The sequence below is a fragment of the Hyla sarda genome, chromosome 7, assembly GCF_029499605.1.
Source record: "Hyla sarda isolate aHylSar1 chromosome 7, aHylSar1.hap1, whole genome shotgun sequence".
In the NCBI taxonomy this organism is placed as follows: Eukaryota; Metazoa; Chordata; class Amphibia; order Anura; family Hylidae; genus Hyla; species Hyla sarda.
Window position 1 is genome coordinate 187,105 of NC_079195.1, and position 24,800 is coordinate 211,904.

Here is a 24,800-nt window from a genome sequence, read left to right on the forward strand (position 1 = left end):
GTCTTCTGCCTCTCAGCAGGGTCTTCTGGCCTCTCTGCAGGGTCTTCTGGCCTCTCTGCAGGGTCTTCTGCCTCTCTGCAGGGTCTTCAGGCCTCTCAGCAGGGTCTTCTGCCTCTCTGCAGGGTCTTCTTGCCTCTCTGCAGGGTCCTCTGGCCTCTCTGCAGGGTCTTCTGCCTCTCTGCAAGGTCTTCTGCCTCTCATCAGGGTCTTCTGCCTCTCTGCAGGGTCTTCTTTCCTCTCTGCAGGGTCTTCTGGCCTCTCTGCAGGGTCTTCTGGCCTCTTTGCAGGGTTTTCTGCCTCTCTGCAGGGTCTTCTGGCCTCTCTGCAGGGTCTTCTGTCTCTCTGCAGGGTCTTCTGCCTCTCAGCAGGGTCTTCTGCCTCTCTGCAGGGTCTTCTGGCCTCTCTGCAGGGTCTTCTGGCCTCTCAGCAGGGTCTTCTGCCTCTCTGCAGGGTCTTCTGCCTCTCATCAGGGTCTTCTGGCCTCTCTGCAGGGTCTTCTGCCTCTCAGCAGGGTCTTCTGCCTCTCAGCGGGGTCTTCTGGCCTCTCTGCAGGGTCTTCTGCCTCTCTGCAGGGTCTTCTAACCTCTCAGCAGGGTCTTCTGCCTCTCTGCAGGGTCTTCTTGCCTCTCTGCAGGGTCTTCTGGCCTCTCTGCAGGGTCTTCTGCCTCTCTGCAGGGTCTTCTGGCCTCTCAGCAGGGTCTTCTGCCTCTCTGCAGGGTCTTCTTGCCTCTCTGCAGGGTCCTCTGGCCTCTCTGCAGGGTCTTCTGCCTCTCTGCAAGGTCTTCTGCCTCTCATCAGGGTCTTCTGCCTCTCTGCAGGGTCTTCTTGCCTCTCTGCAGGGTCTTCTTGCCTCTCTGCAGGGTCTTCTGGCCTCTCTGCAGGGTCTTCTGGCCTCTTTGCAGGGTCTTCTGCCTCTCTGCAGGGTCTTCTGGCCTCTCTGCAGGGTCTTCTGGCCTCTCTGCAGGGTCTTCTGGCCCTCTGCAGAGTCTTCTGGCCTCTCTGCAGGGTCTTCTGCCTCTCTGCAGGGTCTTCTGGCCTCTCTGCAGGGTCTTCTGGCCTCTCTGCAGGGTCTTCTGGCCCTCTGCAGAGTCTTCTGGCCTCTCTGCAGGGTCTTCTGGCCTCTCTGCAGGGTCTTCTGCCTCTCTGCAGGGTCTTCTGCCTCTCTGCAGGGTCTTCTGGCCTCTCTGTAGGGTCTTCTGGCCTCTCTGCAGGGTCTTCTTGCCTCTCTGAAGGGTCTTCTGCCTCTCTGCAGGGTCTTCTGGCCTCTCTGCAGGGTCTTCTGGCCTCTCTGTAGGGTCTTCTGGCCTCTCTGCAGGGTCTTCTTGCCTCTCTGAAGGGTCTTCTGCCTCTCTGTAGGGTCTTCTGCCTCTCTGCAGGGTCTTCTACCTCTCTGCAGGGTCTTCTTGCCTCTCTGAAGGGTCTTCTGCCTCTCTGTAAGGTCTTCTGCCTCTCTGCAGGGTCTTAAGACCTCTCTGCAGGGTCTTCTGCCTGCTGTATGCTCGTGGAGGGCACGTGCACTAATGAGTGACGTCTTCGCACTGTGGTGGCCCAGTACAGTAGGGGTAACCCCGTGCTCCTACTGTCCTGTTAGGCAGCCTCCTTCAGTGTCCACAAGGCCCCTGCACTTGTTTCCCCATTGTAAATATGTTTTACCATGTAAAGTGTTATAAAATGCAATGTTGCTTTAAGAGCTATACCATGTGATATGTCATGTGATTGTTACCCAGGAGGTACCAGTGACCACGTGACCTTAAGAGTGACCTATGGGCTCCCTGTTAGTCTCCCCCATATAAGCCCTGGGTGGAGCTTCTCTCTCTTCTGCTGAGGTCCAGTCCAGTCTTGTCTAGTGTGTGAGTCCAGAGTGTTGGAGACCTCAAAGTCCAGTCCTGCAGCCGCCATCAAGTCAAGTGAGATAAAGTCACAGCTTTATGAGTCAAGTCAAGTCAGCCTGGTCTGCATTCAATTGTCCAGTCCTACTACAAGTCCCAGCAAGCCCTTAAGGTCTGAAGTGACTGGTTACCTCTTTGGGCCCTGGCTGAACTGTATAGACTTTACTATCTGTCTACCCTCAGTAAAGCTACTGTTGTCTGTAACTTGGTGTCTGAGTCTTTATTACCCCCGTGCCTAGCCCAGGATCCAGCGGTATACCTTCGGGTGGTTATAGGCTAAACCACGCCCTGGTGTCATGAATACAAGGGGTTAATGCCATCTGCCCCTAGGGTAACAACAGCTGCCCTGCACCACACGCCCCACCACCACAGCACGCACTGACCCTGTGACCCCGACGTCCTGCGCAGGCTCTCGGCTTCCTATAGACCACAGCATACAGCAGAGAGTGATGTTCTGCAGTCCCAGAAACCAGGTCTAAACTCGTGTCCTGGATCCTCAGGGGGCCCCGTTGTGGATAGGGGCCCTGGGCAATTGCCTGCCTGGGGATCTGGGATGAGTGTCCTGGATTCCCAGTAGCAGCAATGAGCCCTTTACCCGGCCGGGCCCTCGGACCACGTCCCAGTCCCTGGTCTTTTCTATGGATCAACCCTCTAAGCACATAACTGGTTTATTACTTATACAGAATCCTGGAGACAATGGGAGATATAGGAATGATTTTAGTCTTAGCGAGGACTTTCCTTCCTACACAGATGGAGAATGAGACGGAGCGGCCTCCGAACCGAGCAAAGGGGCAAAATCTGAGGCGTAAAAATCTGGGAGAGTTCTGGGACTGTTCACACCTCTGGGAGTCACCGTCAACCTCTTCTCAGATTTCAGGAAATTCTGATTCTCATCTGAGACCTTTCCCCGTCCGGCCTCCGAACCCCCTCCCCGTCATATATGATCTTCTCCTATAGACTCTGGACCCTCCGTGACTCAGCAGAAGCCGCTCTCTATATAAAGCTGAGGGATCAGCTGGGACTACTACACACCGGTCTGTGGAGACGACACCACCTGGACCCGCGCACAAGTAAGAAATCATCCGACCATTTTTATTCTTAACTTTATGTAAATATTTATGATAAAAAAACACTTCAAATAATACAGCGCCCACCGGTCCAGTGGTTGGTTCTGGTAGTGCAGTTTAGTCTTCAGACCTGTCTGACAGGGAATTCTGTGGTCTATATTGTAGAATGTGATGTAGATACCACAGCAAGTGCCCTCAAGGGTGGGCAACCAAAGGCTCCAAACATGGTCCCTTGTAGACCACATGGGGCTCATTGTAATGGAGGGGTCCGGGGGGACGCGCTGTGATATACACAGAATCTCATTCTTCACAGAATATCACGTTGGACAGGTCTGAACATCGCCTTAGCGCCATTTACTTGGAACATTGCAGGATGGTTGAAAAAAAAGAAGAGTGCCCGAGGGGAGACACCGTGTAGACCGAGCAATCTGGCGCCCCCTACTGGAGATTGTGGCATCTACGATTTCCCTTTGTTGTCTAAACCTTCAATGTAAGTTCATAAATGAAGAGAATTGAGGTCAATAAGGGAGGCCCCCGACCCATACAGCTGTCTCTGAGGTCCTTGAGCCAGTGAGTCCGGGATCTTCTCATCTATCTGTGGAGGAGCGTCCATGTTCTATGGTAGACACAGACAGAACTGAGCGTCCATGTTCTATGGTAGACACAGACAGAACTGAGCGTCCATGTTCTACGGTAGATACAGACAGAACTGAGCGTCCATGTTCTATGGGGGATACAGACAGAACTGAGTGTCCATGTTCTATGGGGGATACAGACAGAGCTGAGCGTCCATGCTCTATGGTAGATACAGACAGAGCTGAGCGTCCATGTTCTATGGGGGATACAGACAGAGCTGAGCGTCCATGTTCTATGGGGGATACAGACAGAGCTGAGTGTCCATGTTCTATGGGGGATACAGACAGAGCTGAGCGTCCATGTTCTATGGGGGATACAGACAGAACTGAGCGTCCATGTTCTATGGTAGATACAGACAGAGCTGAGCGTCCATGTTCTATGGTAGATAAAGACAGAGCTGAGCATCCATGTTCTATGGGAGATACAGACAGAACTGAGAGTCCATGTTCTATGGGGGATACAGACAGAACTGAGAGTCCATGTTCTATGGGGGATACAGACAGAGATGAGCGTCCATGTTCTATGGGGGATACAGACAGAGGTGAGCGTCCATGTTCTATGGGGGATACAGACAGAGCTGAGCGTCCATGTTCTATGGTAGATACAGACAGAACTGAGCGTCCATGTTCTATGGTAGATACAGACAGAGCTGAGCGTCCATGCTCTATGGGAGATGCAGACAGAACTGAGCGTCCATGTTCTACGGGGGATACAGACAGAACTGAGCGTCCATGTTCTACGGTAGATACAGACAGAACTGAGCGTCCATGTTCTATGGGGGATACAGACAGAACTGAGCGTCCATGTTCTATGGGCGATACAGACAGAGCTGAGCGTCCATGTTCAATGGGGATACAGACAGAACTGAGTGGCCATGTTCTATGGGGGATACAGACAGAGCTGAGCGTCCATGTTCTATGGGGGATACAGACAGAGCTGAGCGTCCATGTTCTATGGGGGATACAGACAGAACTGAGCGTCCATGTTCTATGGTAGATACAGACAGAACTGAGCGTCCATGTTCTATGGGAGATGCAGACAGAACTGAGCATCCATGTTCTATGGGGGATACAGACAGAGCTGAGCGTCCATGCTCTATGGGAGATACAGACAGAACTGAGCGTCCATGTTCTATGGGGGATACAGACAGAACTGAGCGTCCATGTTCTATGGGGGATACAGACAGAACTGAGCGTCCATGTTCTATGGGGGATACAGACAGAGATGAGCGTCCATGTTCTATGGGGGATACAGACAGAGGTGAGCGTCCATGTTCTATGGGGGATACAGACAGAGCTGAGCGTCCATGTTCTATGGTAGATACAGACAGAGGTGAGCGTCCATGTTCTATGGTAGATACAGACAGAGGTGAGCGTCCATGTTCTATGGGGGATACAGACAGAGCTGAGCGTCCATGCTCTATCGGAGATACAGACAGAGCTGAGCGTCCATGTTCTATGGGGGATACAGACAGAGATGAGCGTCCATGTTCTATGGGGGATACAGACAGAGCTGAGCGTCCATGTTCTATGGGGGATACAGACAGAACTGAGCGTCCATGTTCTATGGTAGATAGAGACAGAACTGAGCATCCATGTTCTATGGTAGATACAGACAGAGCTGAGCGTCCATGCTCTATGGGAGATGCAGACAGAACTGAGCGTCCATGTTCTATGGGGGATACAGACAGAACTGAGCGTCCATGCTCTATGGGAGATACAGACAGAGCTGAGCGTTCATGTTCTATGGGGGATACAGACAGAGCTGAGCATCCATGTTCTATGGGGGATACAGACAGAACTGAGCGTCCATGTTCTATGGTAGATACAGACAGAACTGAGCGTCCATGTTCTATGGTAGATACAGACAGAGCTGAGCGTCCATGTTCTATGGTAGATAAAGATAGAGCTGAGCATCCATGTTCTATGGGAGATACAGACAGAACTGAGCATCCATGTTCTATGGGGGATACAGACAGAGCTGAGCGTCCATGCTCTATGGGGGATACAGACAGAACTGAGCGTCCATGTTCTATGGGGGATACAGACAGAGATCAGCGTCCATGTTCTATGGGGGATACAGACAGCGGTGAGCGTCCATGTTCTATGGTAGATACAGACAGAGGTGAGCGTCCATGTTCTATGGGGGATACAGACAGAGCTGAGCGTCCATGCTCTATGGGGGATACAGACAGAGGTGAGCGTCCATGTTCTATGGGAGATACAGACAGAACTGAGCGTCCATGTTCTATGGGGGATACAGACAGAGGTGAGCGTCCATGTTCTATGGGAGATACAGACAGAACTGAGCGTCCATGTTCTATGGGGGATACAGACAGAACTGAGAGTCCATGTTCTATGGGGGATACAGACAGAACTGAGCGTCCATGTTCTATGGTAGATACAGACAGAGCTGAGCGTCCATGTTCTATGGGGGATACAGACAGAGCTGAGCGTCCATGTTCTATGGGGGATACAGACAGAACTGAGTGTCCATGTTCTATGGTAGATAGAGACAGAACTGAGCATCCATGTTCTATGGTAGATACAGACAGAGCTGAGTGTCCATGCTCTATGGGAGATGCAGACAGAACTGAGCGTCCATGTTCTATGGGGGATACAGACAGAGCTGAGCGTCCATGTTCTATGGTAGATACAGACAGAACTGAGCGTCCATGCTCTATGGGAGATACAGACAGAGCTGAGCGTTCATGTTCTATGGAGGATACAGACAGAGCTGAGCGTCCATGTTCTATGGGGGATACAGACAGAACTGAGCGTCCATGTTCTATAGTAGATACAGACAGAACTGAGCGTCCATGTTCTATGGTAGATACAGACAGAGCTGAGCGTCCATGCTCTATGGGAGATACAGACAGAACTGAGCGTCCATGTTCTATGGGGGATACAGACAGAGCTGAGCGTCCATGCTCTATGGGAGATACAGACAGAACTGAGCGTCCATGTTCTATGGGGGATACAGACAGAACTGAGCGTCCATGTTCTATGGGGGATACAGACAGAGGTGAGCGTCCACGTTCTATGGGAGATGCAGACAGAACTGAGCGTCCATGTTCTATGGGGGATACAGACAGAACTGAGCGTCCATGCTCTATGGGAGATACAGACAGAGCTGAGCGTTCATGTTCTATGGGGGATACAGACAGAGCTGAGCGTCCATGTTCTATGGGGGATACAGACAGAACTGAGCGTCCATGTTCTATGGTAGATACAGACAGAACTGAGCATCCATGTTCTATGGTAGATACAGACAGAGCTGAGCGTCCATGTTCTATGGTAGATAAAGACAGAGCTGAGCATCCATGTTCTATGGGAGATACAGACAGAACTGAGCATCCATGTTCTATGGGGGATACAGACAGAGCTGAGCGTCCATGCTCTATGGGGGATACAGACAGAACTGAGCGTCCATGTTCTATTGGGGATACAGACAGAGATCAGCGTCCATGTTCTATGGGGGATACAGACAGCGGTGAGCGTCCATGTTCTATGGTAGATACAGACAGAGGTGAGCGTCCATGTTCTATGGGGGATACAGACAGAGCTGAGCGTCCATGCTCTATGGGGGATACAGACAGAGGTGAGCGTCCATGTTCTATGGGAGATACAGACAGAACTGAGCGTCCATGTTCTATGGGGGATACAGACAGAGGTGAGCGTCCATGTTCTATGGGAGATACAGACAGAACTGAGCGTCCATGTTCTATGGGGGATACAGACAGAACTGAGAGTCCATGTTCTATGGGGGATACAGACAGAGCTGAGCGTCCATGTTCTATGGGGGATACAGACAGAGCTGAGCGTCCATGTTCTATGGGGGATACAGACAGAACTGAGTGTCCATGTTCTATGGTAGATAGAGACAGAACTGAGCATCCATGTTCTATGGTAGATACAGACAGAGCTGAGTGTCCATGCTCTATGGGAGATGCAGACAGAACTGAGCGTCCATGTTCTATGGGGGATACAGACAGAGCTGAGCGTCCATGTTCTATGGTAGATACAGACAGAACTGAGCGTCCATGCTCTATGTGAGATACAGACAGAGCTGAGCGTCCATGTTCTATGGGGGATACAGACAGAGCTGAGCGTCCATGCTCTATGGGAGATACAGACAGAACTGAGCGTCCATGCTCTATGTGAGATACAGACAGAGCTGAGCGTTCATGTTCTATGGAGGATACAGACAGAGCTGAGCGTCCATGTTCTATGGGGGATACAGACAGAACTGAGCGTCCATGTTCTATAGTAGATACAGACAGAACTGAGCGTCCATGTTCTATGGTAGATACAGACAGAGCTGAGCGTCCATGCTCTATGGGAGATACAGACAGAACTGAGCGTCCATGTTCTATGGGGGATACAGACAGAGCTGAGCGTCCATGCTCTATGGGAGATACAGACAGAGCTGAGCGTCCATGCTCTATGGGAGATACAGACAGAACTGAGCGTCCATGTTCTATGGGGGATACAGACAGAGCTGAGCGTCCATGCTCTATGGGAGATACAGACAGAACTGAGCGTCCATGTTCTATGGGGGATACAGACAGAACTGAGCGTCCATGTTCTATGGTAGATACAGACAGAGGTGAGCATCCATGTTCTATGGTAGATACAGACAGAGGTGAGCGTCCATGTTCTATGGTAGATACAGACAGAGGTGAGCGTCCATGTTCTATGGTAGATACAGACAGAGGTGAGCATCCATGTTCTATGGTAGATACAGACAGAGGTGAGCGTCCATGTTCTATGGTAGATACAGACAGAACTGAGCGTCCATGTTCTATGGTAGATACAGACAGAGGTGAGCGTCCATGTTCTATGGTAGATACAGACAGAGGTGAGCGTGCTCACTGCTCCAGATGTCCTATAGAGTATTAATACATAATATGCTGTTTGTGTTCTGATCATCGTTAACTCGTCTCTTTTCCTCTTTCCTAGTGAGTGGATACGTCATCACCTATTTCCCATTAAGAGGTAAGTGAATGTTCTCTGTTCTTCCCCCATAGATGATCCTGTCTGTCCCCCCCCCCTCATAGATGATCCCGTCTGTTCCCCCCATAGATGATCCCGTCTGTTCCTCCCCATAGATGATCCTGTCTGTCCCCCCCCCCTTCATAGATGATCCCGTCTGTTCCCCCCATAGATGATCCCGTCTGTTCCTCCCCATAGATGATCCCGTCTGTTCCTCCCCATAGATGATCCCATCTGTTTCCCCCATAGATGATCCCATCTGTTTCCCCCATAGATGATCCCATCTGTTTCCCCCATAGATGATCCCGTCTGCTCCTCAACATAGATGATCCCGTCTGACCCTCCCCATAGATGATCCCATCTGTTTCCCCCATAGATGATCCCGTCTGACCCTCCCCATAGATGATCCCATCTGTTTCCCCCATAGATGATCCCATCTGTTCCTCCCCATAGATGATCCCGTCTGTTCTCCCCATAGATGATCCCGTCTGACCCTCCCCATAGATGATCCCATCTGTTCCTCCCCATAGATGATCCCGTCTGCTCCTCCCCATAGACGATCCCGTCTGTTCTCCCCATAGACGATCCCGTCTGCTCCTCCCCATAGACGATCCCGTCTGTTCTCCCCATAGACGATCCCGTCTGCTCCTCCCCATAGACGATCCCGTCTGCTCCTCCCCATAGACGATCCCATCTGCTCCTCCCCATAGACGATCCCGTCTGCTCCTCCCCATAGATGATCCCGTCTGCTCCTCCCCATAGACGATCCCGTCTGTTCCTCCCCATAGATGATCCAGTCTGTTCCTCCCCATAGACGATTCCATCTGTTCTCCCCATAGACGATCCCGTCTGCTCCTCACCATAGACGATCCCGTCTGCTCCTCCCCATAGACGATCCCGTCTGCTCCTCCCCATAGACGATCCCGTCTGCTCCTCCCCATAGACGATCCCGTCTGTTCTCCCCATAGACGATCCCGTCTGCTCCTCCCCATAGACGATCACGTCTGCTCCTCCCCATAGACGATCCCGTCTGCTCCTCCCCATAGACGATCCCGTCTGCTCCTCCCCATAGACGATCCCGTCTGTTCTCCCCATAGACGATCCCGTCTGCTCCTCCCCATAGACGATCCCGTCTGCTCCTCCCCATAGACGATCCCATCTGCTCCTCCCCATAGACGATCCCGTCTGCTCCTCCCCATAGATGATCCCGTCTGCTCCTCCCCATAGACGATCCCGTCTGTTCCTCCCCATAGACGATTCCATCTGTTCTCCCCATAGACGATCCCGTCTGCTCCTCACCATAGACGATCCCGTCTGCTCCTCCCCATAGACGATCCCGTCTGCTCCTCCCCATAGACGATCCCGTCTGCTCCTCCCCATAGACGATCCCGTCTGTTCTCCCCATAGACGATCCCGTCTGCTCCTCCCCATAGACGATCACGTCTGCTCCTCCCCATAGACGATCCCGTCTGCTCCTCCCCATAGACGATCCCGTCTGCTCCTCCCCATAGATGATCCCGTCTGTTCCTCCCCATAGACGATTCCATCTGTTCTCCCCATAGACGATCCCGTCCATTCCTCACCATAGATGATCCCGTCCGTTCTCCCCATAGACAATCCCGTCTGTTCTCCCCATAGATGATCCCGTCCGTTCTCCCCCCATAGATGATCCCATCCGTTCTCCCCCATAGATGATCCCGTCTGTTCCCCATAGATGATCCCATCTGTTCCTCCCCATAGATGATCACGTCTGTTCTCCCCATAGATGATCCCGTCTGTTCTCCCCCATTGCTGATCCGTCTGTTCTCCCCATAGATGATCCCATTTGTTCCTCCCCATAGATAATCCCGTCTGTTCCCCCATAGATGATCCCGTCTGTTCCCCCATAGATGATCCCGTCTGCTCTTCCCCATTGATGATCCCGTCTGTTCCTCCCCATAGATGATCCCGTCTGTTCCCCCATAGATGATCCCATCTGTTCCTCCCCATAGATGATCCCGTCTGTTCCCCCATTGATGATCCCGTCTGTTCCTCCACATAGATGATCCCCTCTGTTCCCCCATTGATGATCCTGTCTGTTCTCCCATTGATGATCCTGTCTGTTCCCCCATAGATGATCCTGTCTGTTCCTCCCCAAAGATGATCCCGTCTGTTCCCCCATAGATGATCCCGTCTGTTCTCCCATAGATGATCCCGTCTGTTCTCCCATAGATGATCCCGTCTGTTCTCCCATAGATGATCCCGTCTGTTCTCCCCATAGATGATCCCGTCTGTTTTCCCCATTGATGATCCTGTCTGTTCCTCCCCATAGATGATCCCGTCTGTTCTCCCATAGATGATCCCATCTGTTCTCCCTATAGATGATCCCGTCTGTTCCTCCCCATAGATGATCCCATCTGTTCCTCCCCCCATAGATGATCCCGTCTGTTCCTCCCCATAGATGATCCCGTCTGTTCTCCCAATAGATGATCCCGTCTGTTCCTCTCCATAGATGATCCCGTCTGTTCCTCCCTATAGACAATCCCGTCTGCTCCTCCCCATAGACGATCCCGTCTGTCCCCTCCATAGATGATCCCGTCTGTTCCCCCCATAGATGATCCTGTCTGTTCCCCCCCCCATAGATGATCCCGTTTCCCCCCCCATAGATGATCCCATCTGTTCCCCCCATAGATGATCCCGTCTGTTCCTCCCCATAGATGATCCCATCTGTTCTCCCCATAGATGATCCCATCTGTTCCCCCCATAGATGATCCCGTCTGTTCCCCCCATAGATGATCCCATCTGTTCTCCCTATAGATGATCCCGTCTGTTCCTCCCCATAGATGATCCCATCTGTTCCTCCCCCCATAGATGATCCCGTCTGTTCCTCCCCATAGATGATCCCGTCTGTTCTCCCAATAGATGATCCCGTCTGTTCCTCTCCATAGATGATCCCGTCTGTTCCTCCCTATAGACAATCCCGTCTGCTCCTCCCCATAGACGATCCCGTCTGTCCCCTCCATAGATGATCCCGTCTGTTCCCCCCATAGATGATCCCGTCTGTTTTCCCCATTGATGATCCTGTCTGTTCCTCCCCATAGATGATCCCGTCTGTTCTCCCATAGATGATCCCATCTGTTCTCCCTATAGATGATCCCGTCTGTTCCTCCCCATAGATGATCCCATCTGTTCCTCCCCCCATAGATGATCCCGTCTGTTCCTCCCCATAGATGATCCCGTCTGTTCTCCCAATAGATGATCCCGTCTGTTCCTCTCCATAGATGATCCCGTCTGTTCCTCCCTATAGACAATCCCGTCTGCTCCTCCCCATAGACGATCCCGTCTGTCCCCTCCATAGATGATCCCGTCTGTTCCCCCCATAGATGATCCTGTCTGTTCCCCCCCCCATAGATGATCCCGTTTCCCCCCCCATAGATGATCCCATCTGTTCCCCCCATAGATGATCCCGTCTGTTCCTCCCCATAGATGATCCCATCTGTTCTCCCCATAGATGATCCCATCTGTTCCCCCCATAGATGATCCCGTCTGTTCCCCCCATAGATGATCCCATCTGTTCCCCCCATAGATGATCCCGTCTGTTTCTGCCCATAGATGATCCCATCTGTTCCCCCCCATAGATGATCCCATCTGTTCTCCCCATAGATGATCCCATCTGTTCCTCCCCATAGATGATCCCGTCTGTTCCTCCCCATAGATGATCCCGTCTGTTCTCCCCATAGATGATCCCGTCTGACCCTCCCCATAGATGATCCCATCTGTTCTCCCTATAGATGATCCCGTCTGTTCCTCCCCATAGATGATCCCATCTGTTCCTCCCCCCATAGATGATCCCGTCTGTTCCTCCCCATAGACGATCCCGTCTGCTCCTCCCCATAGATGATCCCGTCTGTTCCTCCCCATAGACGATCCCGTCTGTTCCTCCCCATAGACGATCCCGTCCGTTCCTCACCATAGATGATCCCGTCCGTTCTCCCCATAGACAATCCCGTCCGTTCTTCCCATAGATGATCCCGTCCGTTCTCCCCCACAGATGATCCCATCCGTTCTCCCCCATAGATGATCCTGTCTGTTCCCCATAGATGATCCCATCTGTTCCTCCCCATAGATGATCACGTCTGTTCTCCCCATAGATGATCCCGTCTGTTCTCCCCCATTGCTGATCCGTCTGTTCTACCCATAGATGATCCCGTCTGTTCCTCCCCATAGATAATCCCGTCTGTTCCCCCATTGATGATCCCGTCTGTTCTCCCATTGATTATCCTGTCTTCTCCCCCATAGATGATCCCGTCTGTTCCCCCATAGATGATCCTGTCTGTTCCCCCCATAGATGATCCCATCTGTTCTCCCCATAGATGATCCCGTCTGACCCTCCCCATAGATGATCCCATCTGTTCTCCCTATAGATGATCCCGTCTGTTCCTCCCCATAGATGATCCCATCTGTTCCTGCCCCCATAGATGATCCCGTCTGTTCCTCCCCATAGACGATCCCGTCTGCTCCTCCCCATAGATGATCCTGTCTGTTCCTCCCCATAGACGATCCCGTCTGTTCCTCCCCATAGACGATCCCGTCCGTTCCTCACCATAGATGATCCCGTCCGTTCTCCCCATAGACAATCCCGTCCGTTCTTCCCATAGATGATCCCGTCCGTTCTCCCCCATAGATGATCCCATCCGTTCTCCCCCATAGATGATCCTGTCTGTTCCCCATAGATGATCCCATCTGTTCCTCCCCATAGATGATCCCGTCTGTTCTCCCCATAGATGATCCCGTCTGTTCTCCCTATAGATGATCCCGTCTGTTCCTCCCCATAGATGATCCCGTCTGTTCACCCCATAGATGATCCCGTCTGTTCCTCACCATAGATGATCCCGTCTGTTCACCCCATAGATGATCTCGTCTGTTCTCCCTATAGATGATCCCGTCTGTTCCTCCCCATAGATGATCCCGTCTGTTCTCCCCATAGATGATCCAGTCCGTTCTCCCCATAGATGATCCCATCTGTTCCTCCCCATAGATGATCCCGTCTGTTCCCCCATAGATGTTCCCGTCTGTTCCTCCCCATAGATGATCCCGTCTGTTCCGCCATTGATGATCCCGTCTGTTCCTCCACATAGATGATCCCCTCTGTTCCCCCATTGATGATCCTGTCTGTTCTCCCATTGATGATCCTGTCTGTTCCCCCATAGATGATCCTGTCTGTTCCTCCCCAAAGATGATCCCGTCTGTTCCCCCATAGATGATCCCGTCTGTTCTCCCATAGATGATCCCGTCTGTTCTCCCATAGATGATCCCGTCTGTTCTCCCATAGATGATCCCGTCTGTTCTCCCCATAGATGATCCCGTCTGTTTTCCCCATTGATGATCCTGTCTGTTCCTCCCCATAGATGATCCCGTCTGTTCTCCCATAGATGATCCCATCTGTTCTCCCTATAGATGATCCCGTCTGTTCCTCCCCATAGATGATCCCATCTGTTCCTCCCCCCATAGATGATCCCGTCTGTTCTCCCATAGATGATCCTGTCTGTTCCTCCCCATAGATGATCCCGTCTGCTCCTCCCCATAGATGATCCCGTCTGCTCCTCCCCATAGATGATCCCATCTGTTCCTCCCCATAGACGATCCCGTCTGTTCCTCACCATAGACGGTCCCGTCCGTTCTCCCCATAGACAGTTCCGTCCGTTCTCCCAGTAGATGACCCCGTCCGTTCTTCCCGTAGATGATCCAGTCCGTTCTCCCCCCATAGATGATCCCATCTGTTCCTCCCCATAGATGCTCACGTCTGTTCTCCCCCATTGCTGATCCGTCTGTTCTCCCCATAGATGATCCCATCCGTTCTCCCCCATATATGATCCCGTCTGTTCCCCCATTGATGATCCTGTCTGTTCCTCCCCATAGAAGATCCCGTCTGTTCCCCCATTGATGATCCCGTCTGTTCCTCCCCATAGATGATCCCATCTGTTCCTCCCCATAGATGATCCCGTCTGTGCTCCCATTGATGATCCTGCGTGTTCCCCCCATAGATGATCCTGTCTGTTCTCCCCATAGATGATCCTGTCTGTTCCTCCCCATAGATGATCCCGTCTGTTTTCCCCATAGATGATCCTGTCTGTTCCTCCCCATAGATGATCCCGTCTGTTCTCCCCATAGATGATCCTGTCTGTTCCTCCCCATAGATGATCCCGTCTGTTCTCCCATAGATGATCCCGTCTGTTCTCCCATAGATGATCCCGTCTGTTCTCCCATAGATGATCCCGTCTGTTCTCCCTATAGATGATCCCGTCTGTTCCTCCCCATAGATGATCCCATCTGTTCCTCCCCATAGATGATCCGATCTGTTCCTCCCCCCATAAATGATCCCGTCTGTTCTCCCTATAGATGATCCCGTCTGTTCCTCCCCCCATAGATGATCCCATCTGTTCTCCCCATAGATGATCCCATCTGTTCTCCCCATAGATGATCCCGTCTGTTCTGCCCCAATAGAGGATCCCATCTGTTCCTCCCCCCATAGATGATCCCATCTGTTCCTCCCCATAGATGATCCCGTCTGTTCCTCCCCCATAGATGATCCCATCTGTTCCTCCCCCCATAGATGATCCCATCTGTTCCTCCCCCCATAGATGATCCCATCTGTTCCTCCCCCCATAGATGATCCCATCTGTTCCTCCCCCCATAGATGATCCCATCTGTTCCTCCCCATAGATGATCCCGTCTGTTCCTCCCCCATAGATGATCCCATCTGTTCCTCCCCCCATAGATGATCCCATCTGTTCCTCCCCCATAGATGATCCCATCTGTTCCTCCCCCCCATAGATGATTCCACCAGTTTTCCCATAATCCTTTGTGTTCGGTCTCATACTCTCCTGGGACTTTCTATTTCTGGTGTTTCAGCCTATGGCCATGAGGGGTGCTGTTCTGTCACCTTGGACTTTTTTTCCTCTGACATATTTTTAATGTTTCCTCCAGGGCGTTCGGAGGTCATACGTCTGCTCCTCGCTGATCAGGGGGCATCATGGACGGATGAGGATGTGCCGATCGCTGATTGGTTTGCAGGAAAATGTGACCTTAAGAAAGAAGCGGTGAGCCGTCATTATAATATCACGTTATATCATTGTATAGATGTAGTAGAGGTGAGAGGTCATTATAATATCACGTTATATCATTGTATAGATGTAGAGGTGAGAGGTCATTATAATATCATGTTATATCATTGTATAGATGTAGAGGTGAGAGGTCATTATAATATCATGTTATATCATTGTATAGATGTAGTAGAGGTGAGAGGTCATTATAATATCATGTTATATCATTGTATAGATGTAGAGGTGAGAGGTCATTATAATATCACGTTATATCATTGTATAGATGTAGAGGTGAGAGGTCATTATAATATCATGTTATATCATTGTATAGATGTAGAGGTGAGAGGTCATTATAATATCACGTTATATCATTGTATAGATGTAGTAGAGGTGAGAGGTCATTATAATATCATGTTATATCATTGTATAGATGTAGAGGTGAGAGGTCATTATAATATCACATTATATCATTGTATAGATGTAGTAGAGGTGAGAGGTCATTATAATATCATGTTATATCATTGTATAGATGTAGAGGTGAGAGGTCATTATAATATCACGTTATATCATTGTATAGATGTAGTAGAGGTGAGAGGTCATTATAATATCATGTTATATCATTGTATAGATGTAGTAGAGGTCAGAGGTCATTATAATATCATGTTATATCATTGTATAGATGTAGTAGAGGTCAGAGGTCATTATAATATCATGTTATATCAGTGTATAGATGTAGTAGAGGTGAGAGGTCATTATAATATCACGTTATATCATTGTATAGATGTAGAGATGAGAGGTCATTATAATATCACGTTATATCATTGTATAGATGTAGTAGAGGTCAGAGGGCATTATAATATCACGATATATCATTGTATAGATGTAGTAGAGGTGAGAGGTCATTATAATATCATGTTATATCATTGTATAGATGTAGAGGTGAGAGGTCATTATAATATCATGTTATATCATTGTATAGATGTAGTAGAGGTGAGAGGTCATTATAATATCATGTTATATCATTGTATAGATGTAGTAGAGGTGAGAGGTCATTATAATATCACATTATATCATTGTATAGATGTAGAGGTGAGAGGTCATTATAATATCACATTATATCATTGTATAGATGTAGTAGAGGTGAGAGGTCATTATAATATCATGTTATATCATTGTATAGATGTAGTAGAGGTCAGAGGTCATTATAATATCATGTTATATCATTGTATAGATGTAGAGGTGAGAGGTCATTATAATATGTTATATCATTGTATAGATGTAGTAGAGGTGAGAGGTCATTATAATATCACGTTATATCATTGTATAGATGTAGAGGTGAGAGGTCATTATAATATGTTATATCATTGTATAGATGTAGTAGAGGTGAGAGGTCATTATAATATCATGTTATATCATTGTATAGATGTAGTAGAGGTGAGAGGTCATTATAATATCACGTTATATCATTGTATAGATGTAGTAGAGGTCAGAGGTCATTATAATATCATGTTATATCATTGTATAGATGTAGTAGAGGTGAGAGGTCATTATAATATCATGTTATATCATTGTATAGATGTAGTAGAGGTGAGAGGTCATTATAATATCATGTTATATCATTGTATAGATGTAGTAGAGGTGAGAGGTCATTATAATATCACATTATATCATTGTATAGATGTAGAGGTGAGAGGTCATTATAATATCATGTTATATCATTGTATAGATGTAGTAGAGGTGAGAGGTCATTATAATATCATGTTATATCATTGTATAGATGTAGAGGTGAGAGGTCATTATAATATCATGTTATATCATTGTATAGATGTAGTAGAGGTCAGAGGTCATTATAATATCACGTTATATCATTGTATAGATGTAGAGGTGAGAGGTCATTATAATATGTTATATCATTGTATAGATGTAGTAGAGGTCAGAGGTCATTATAATATCACATTATATCATTGTATAGATGTAGTAGAGGTGAGAGGTCATTATAATATCATGTTATATCATTGTATAGATGTAGAGGTGAGAGGTCATTATAATATCACGTTATATCATTGTATAGATGTAGTAGAGGTCAGAGGTCATTATAATATCACGTTATATCATTGTATAGATGTAGTAGAGGTGAGAGGTCATTATAATATCATGTTATATCATTGTATAGATGTAGTAGAGGTCAGAGGTCATTATAATATCATGTTATATCATTGTACAGATGTAGTAGAGGTGAGAGGTCATTATAATATCATGTTATATCATTGTATAGATGTAGTAGAGGTCAGAGGTCATTATAATATCATGTTATATCATTGTACAGATGTAGTAGAGGTGAGAGGTCATTATAATATGTTATATCATTGTATAGATGTAGTAGAGGTCAGAGGTCATTATAATATCATGTTATATCATTGTACAGATGTAGTAGAGGTGAGAGGTCATTATAATATCATGTTATATCATTGTATAGATGTAGTAGAGGTCAGAGGTCATTATAATATCATGTTATATCAGTGTATAGATGTAGTAGAGGTGAGAGGTCATTATAATATCACGTTATATCATTGTATAGATGTAGTAGAGGTGAGAGGTCATTATAATATCATGTTATATCATTGTATAGATGTAGTAGAGGTCAGAGGTCATTATAATATCATGTTATATCATTGTACAGATGTAGTAGAGGTGAGAGGTCATTATAATATCATGTTATATCATTGTATAGATGTAGTAGAGGTCAGAGGTCATTATAATATCATGTTATATCATTGTACAGATGTAGTAGAGGTGAGAGGTCATTATAATATCACATTATATCATTGTATAGATGTAGTAGAGGTCAGAGGTCATTATAATATCATGTTATATCATTGTATAGATGTAGTAGAGGTGAGAGGTCATTATAATATCACGTTATATCATTGTATAGATGTAGTAGAGGTGAGAGGTCATTATAATATCACGTTATATCATTGTATAGATGTAGTAGAGGTCAGAGGTCATTATAATATCATGTTATATCATTGTATAGATGTAGTAGAGGTGAGAGGTCATTATAATATCACGTTATATCATTGTATAGATGTAGTAGAGGTGAGAGGTCATTATAATATCATGTTATATCATTGTATAGATGTAGTAGAGGTGAGAGGTCATTATAATATCACATTATATCATTGTATAGATGTAGTAGAGGTCAGAGGTCATTATAATATCATGTTATATCATTGTATAGATGTAGTAGAGGTGAGAGGTCATTATAATATCATGTTATATCATTGTATAGATGTAGTAGAGGTGAGAGGTCATTATAATATCATATTATATCATTGTATAGATGTAGTAGAGGTCAGAGGTCATTATAATATCACGTTATATCATTGTATAGATGTAGAGGTGAGAGGTCATTATAATATGTTATATCATTGTATAGATGTAGTAGAGGTGAGAGGTCATTATAATATCATGTTATATCATTGTATAGATGTAGTAGAGGTGAGAGGTCATTATAATATCACATTATATCATTGTATAGATGTAGTAGAGGTCAGAGGTCATTATAATATCATGTTATATCATTGTATAGATGTAGTAGAGGTGAGAGGTCATTATAATATCATGTTATATCATTGTATAGATGTAGTAGAGGTGAGAGGTCATTATAATATCACATTATATCATTGTATAGATGTAGTAGAGGTCAGAGGTCATTATAATATCATGTTATATCATTGTATAGATGTAGTAGAGGTGAGAGGTCATTATAATATCATGTTATATCATTGTATAGATGTAGTAGAGGTGAGAGGTCATTATAATATCATATTATATCATTGTATAGATGTAGTAGAGGTCAGAGGTCATTATAATATCACGTTATATCATTGTATAGATGTAGAGGTGAGAGGTCATTATAATATGTTATATCATTGTATAGATGTAGTAGAGGTCAGAGGTCATTATAATATCACATTATATCATTGTATAGATGTAGAGGTGAGAGGTCATTATAATATCACATTATATCATTGTATAGATGTAGTAGAGGTGAGAGGTCATTATAATATCATGTTATATCATTGTATAGATGTAGTAGAGGTGAGAGGTCATTATAATATCATGTTATATCATTGTATAGATGTAGAGGTGAGAGGTCATTATAATATCACGTTATATCATTGTATAGATGTAGTAGAGGTGAGAGGTCATTATAATATCATGTTATATCATTGTATAGATGTAGTAGAGGTCAGAGGTCATTATAATATCACGTTATATCATTGTATAGATGTAGTAGAGGTGAGAGGTCATTATAATATCACGTTATATCATTGTATAGATGTAGTAGAGGTGAGAGGTCATTATAATATCACGTTATATCATTGTATAGATGTAGTAGAGGTGAGAGGTCATTATAATATCACGTTATATCATTGTATAGATGTAGTAGAGGTGAGAGGTCATTATAATATCACATTATATCATTGTATAGATGTAGTAGAGGTGAGAGGTCATTATAATATCATGTTATATCATTGTATAGATGTAGTAGAGTTGAGAGGTCATTATAATATCACGTTATATAATTGTATAGATGTAGAGGTGAGAGGTCATTATAATATCATGTTATATCATTGTATAGATGTAGTAGAGGTCAGAGGTCATTATAATATCACATTATATCATTGTATAGATGTAGTAGAGGTGAGAGGTCATTATAATATCACATTATATCATTGTATAGATGTAGAGGTGAGAGGTCATTATAATATCACGTTATATCATTGTATAGATGTAGTAGAGGTGAGAGGTCATTATAATATCACGTTATATCATTGTATAGATGTAGTAGAGGTGAGAGGTCAGTATAATATCATGTTATATAATTGTATAGATGTAGTAGAGGTGAGAGGTCATTATAATATCATGTTATATCATTGTATAGATGTAGTAGAGGTGAGAGGTCATTATAATATCATGTTATATCATTGTATAGATGTAGTAGAGGTGAGAGGTCATTATAATATCACATTATATCATTGTATAGATGTAGAGGTGAGAGGTCATTATAATATCACATTATATCATTGTATAGATGTAGAGGTGAGAGGTCATTATAATATCACATTATATCATTCTATAGATGTAGAGGTGAGAGGTCATTATAATATCACGTTATATCATTGTATAGATGTAGAGGTGAGAGGTCATTATAATATCACGTTATATCATTGTATAGATGTAGAGGTGAGAGGTCATTATAATATCACGTTATATCATTGTATAGATGTAGTAGAGGTGAGAGGTCATTATAATATCATGTTATATCATTGTATAGATGTAGTAGAGGTCAGAGGTCATTATAATATCACGTTATATCATTGTATAGATGTAGTAGAGGTCAGAGGTCATTATAATATCACGTTATATCATTGTATAGATGTAGAGGTGAGAGGTCATTATAATATCATGTTATATCATTGTATAGATGTAGAGGTGAGAGGTCATTATAATATCACGTTATATCATTGTATAGATGTAGTAGAGGTGAGAGGTCATTATAATATCACGTTATATCATTGTATAGATGTAGAGGTGAGAGGTCATTATAATATCACGTTATATCATTGTATAGATGTAGTAGAGGTGAGAGGTCATTATAATATCACATTATTCATTGTATAGATGTAGTAGAGGTGAGAGGTCATTATAATATCATGTTATATCATTGTATAGATGTAGTAGAGGTGAGAGGTCATTATAATATCACATATCATTGTATAGATGTAGAGGTGAGAGGTCATTATAATATCACATATCATTGTATAGATGTAGTAGAGGTGAGAGGTCATTATAATATCACATTATATCATTGTATAGATGTAGAGGTGAGAGGTCATTATAATATCACATATCATTGTATAGATGTAGTAGAGGTGAGAGGTCATTATAATATCATGTTATATCATTGTATAGATGAAGTAGAGGTGAGAGGTCATTATAATATCATGTTATATCATTGTATAGATGAAGTAGAGTGAGAGGTCATTATAATATCACGTTATATCATTGTATAGATGTAGTAGAGGTCAGAGGTCATTATAATATCATGTTATATCATGTATAGATGTAGAGGTGAGAGGTCATTATAATATCACATTATATCATTGTATAGATGTAGTAGAGGTGAGAGGTCATTATAATATCACATTATATCATTGTATAGATGTAGTAGAGGTGAGAGGTCATTATAATATCATGTTATATCATTGTACAGATGTAGTAGAGGTGAGAGGTCATTATAATATCACGTTATATCATTGTATAGATGTAGTAGAGGTGAGAGGTCATTATAATATCATGTTATATCATTGTATAGATGTAGTAGAGGTCAGAGGTCATTATAATATCATGTTATATCATTGTATAGATGAAGTAGAGGTGAGAGGTCATTATAATATCACATATCATTGTATAAATGTAGAGGTGAGAGGTCATTATAATATCACATTATATCATTGTATAGATGTAGTAGAGGTGAGAGGTCATTATAATATCATGTTATATCATTGTATAGATGTAGAGGTGAGAGGTCATTATAATATCATGTTATATCATTGTATAGATGTAGTAGAGGTGAGAGGTCATTAATAATATCACGTTATATCATTGTATAGATGTAGAGGTGAGAGGTCATTATAATATCATGTTATATCATTGTATAGATGTAGAGGTGAGAGGTCATTATAATATCATGTTATATCATTGTATAGATGTAGAGGTGAGAGGTCATTATAATATCACATTATATCATTGTATAGATGAGTAGAGGTGAGAGGTCATTATAATATCATGTTATATCATTGTATAGATGTAGTAGAGGTGAGAGGTCATTATAATATCACATTATATCATTGTATAGATGTAAGGTGAGAGGTCATTATAATATCATGTTATATCATTGTATAGATGTAGTAGAGGTGAGAGGTCATTATAATATCACATTATATCATTGTATAGATGTAGTAGAGGTGAGAGGTCATTATAATATCATGTTATATCATTGTATAGATGTAGTAGAGGTGAGAGGTCATTATAATATCATGTTATATCATTGTATAGATGTAGTAGAGGTGAGAGGTCATTATAATATCATGTTATATCATTGTATAGATGTAGTAGAGGTGAGAGGTCATTATAATATCACATTATATCATTGTATAGATGTAGAGGTGAGAGGTCATTATAATATCATGTTATATCATTGTATTAGATGTAGAGGTGAGAGGTCATTATAATATCATGTTATATCATTGTATAGATGTAGTAGAGGTGAGAGGTCATTATAATATCATGTTATATCATTGTATAGATGTAGAGGTGAGAGGTCATTATAATATCACGTTATATCATTGTATAGATGTAGAGGTGAGAGGTCATTATAATATCATGTTATATCATTGTATAGATGTAGTAGAGGTGAGAGGTCATTATAATATCATGTTATATCATTGTATAGATGTAGAGGTGAGAGGTCATTATAATATCATGTTATATCATTGTATAGATGTAGTAGAGGTGAGAGGTCATTATAATATCATGTTATATCATTGTATAGATGTAGAGGTGAGAGGTCATTATAATATCACATTATATCATTGTATAGATGTAGAGGTGAGAGGTCATTATAATATCACATTATATCATTGTATAGATGTAGAGGTGAGAGGTCATTATAATATCATGTTATATCATTGTATAGATGCAGAGGTGAGAGGTCATTATAATATCACATTATATCATTGTATAGATGTAGTAGAGGTGAGAGGTCATTATAATATCATGTTATATCATTGTATAGATGTAGTAGAGGTGAGAGGTCATTATAATATCACATTATATCATTGTACAGATGTAGTAGAGGTGAGAGGTCATTATAATATCACATTATATCATTGTATAGATGTAGTAGAGGTGAGAGGTCATTATAATATCATGTATATCATTGTATAGATGTAGTAGAGGTGAGAGGTCATTATAATTCACATTATATCATTGTATAGATGTAGTAGAGGTGAGAGGTCATTATAATATCACATTATATCATTGTATAGATGTAGAGGTGAGAGGTCATTATAATATCACGTTATATCATTGTATAGATGTAGTAGAGGTGAGAGGTCATTATAATATCATGTTATATCAATGTATAGATGTAGTAGAGGTGAGAGGTCATTATAATATCACATTATATCATTGTATAGATGTAGTAGAGTTGAGAGGTCATTATAATATCATGTTATATCATTGTATAGATGTAGTAGAGGTGAGAGGTCATTATAATATCATGTTATATCATTGTATAGATGTAGTAGAGGTGAGAGGTCATTATAATATCATGTTATATCATTGTATAGATGTAGAGGTGAGAGGTCATTATAATATCATGTTATATCATTGTATAGATGTAGTAGAGACGCCTTGCTTCACTTTGCTGATTTTGTTAATACAACCACCATATGTGGTAACCCCAGGGATGATGAGTGTTATGCTGCAGGATAGATGGAGTTGTAGTCCTTTACTGGTTTGTCATGTGATCAGGTGGAGTTACTGCTGTTCTCTGTGTACCAAACTATCTTCTGTCAATAAAGCCGATCCCTATAGTGCAAATTGCAGGGATGAGACCTCTGGACACTAGGATTCCATGAAACAACTTTTAACTCTTTACTTCTGGCAGAAATAAAAAAAAATGTAATAACTGTTATAACTTGGGATATTACAGGTTTTAAGCATGAATGGATATTTGGTAACTGTCCCCTTTAATTGTTTTATATCAGCTTTACTCAGTTTGAAGGTCTCTGTGGCTTATAGCACATAAAATGACTAATGCAGGAAGATGTGACTGTTCATGGATGGAAATGTAGATGTGATACAGATTATCTCAGTCCAATAAGCTTGGTCTCTACGGATGAGGATCTGCACAGGTTGGCCTATGTTTGCAACATGATACCTGTAGGGACATACACAGGAAAACGCACAATGACCCAGCACTAATGCTGACCACAGGCCAATGAAGAGACCAGTGTATAGTGTAGAGGGGCCCTTGTACAGCCTTATCCTCTCTGA

General features: G+C 44.1%; 1 protein-coding gene across 1 annotated transcript in view; it reads left to right on the top strand.

The window, feature by feature from the left end:
- The first annotated feature begins 2,741 nt into the window (after nt 1-2,741).
- LOC130281745 (glutathione S-transferase P 1-like) overlaps nt 2,742-24,800 on the top strand; it is a 27,590-nt gene continuing 5,531 nt past the window's right edge. Inside the window, exons 1-3 of the mRNA XM_056529327.1 lie at nt 2,742-2,959; nt 8,554-8,589; nt 15,553-15,665. Of these exons, the coding sequence (XP_056385302.1) occupies nt 2,830-2,959; nt 8,554-8,589; nt 15,553-15,665 (279 nt within the window). The 5' untranslated portion in view covers nt 2,742-2,829. The remainder of the gene's footprint in view (nt 2,960-8,553; nt 8,590-15,552; nt 15,666-24,800) is intronic.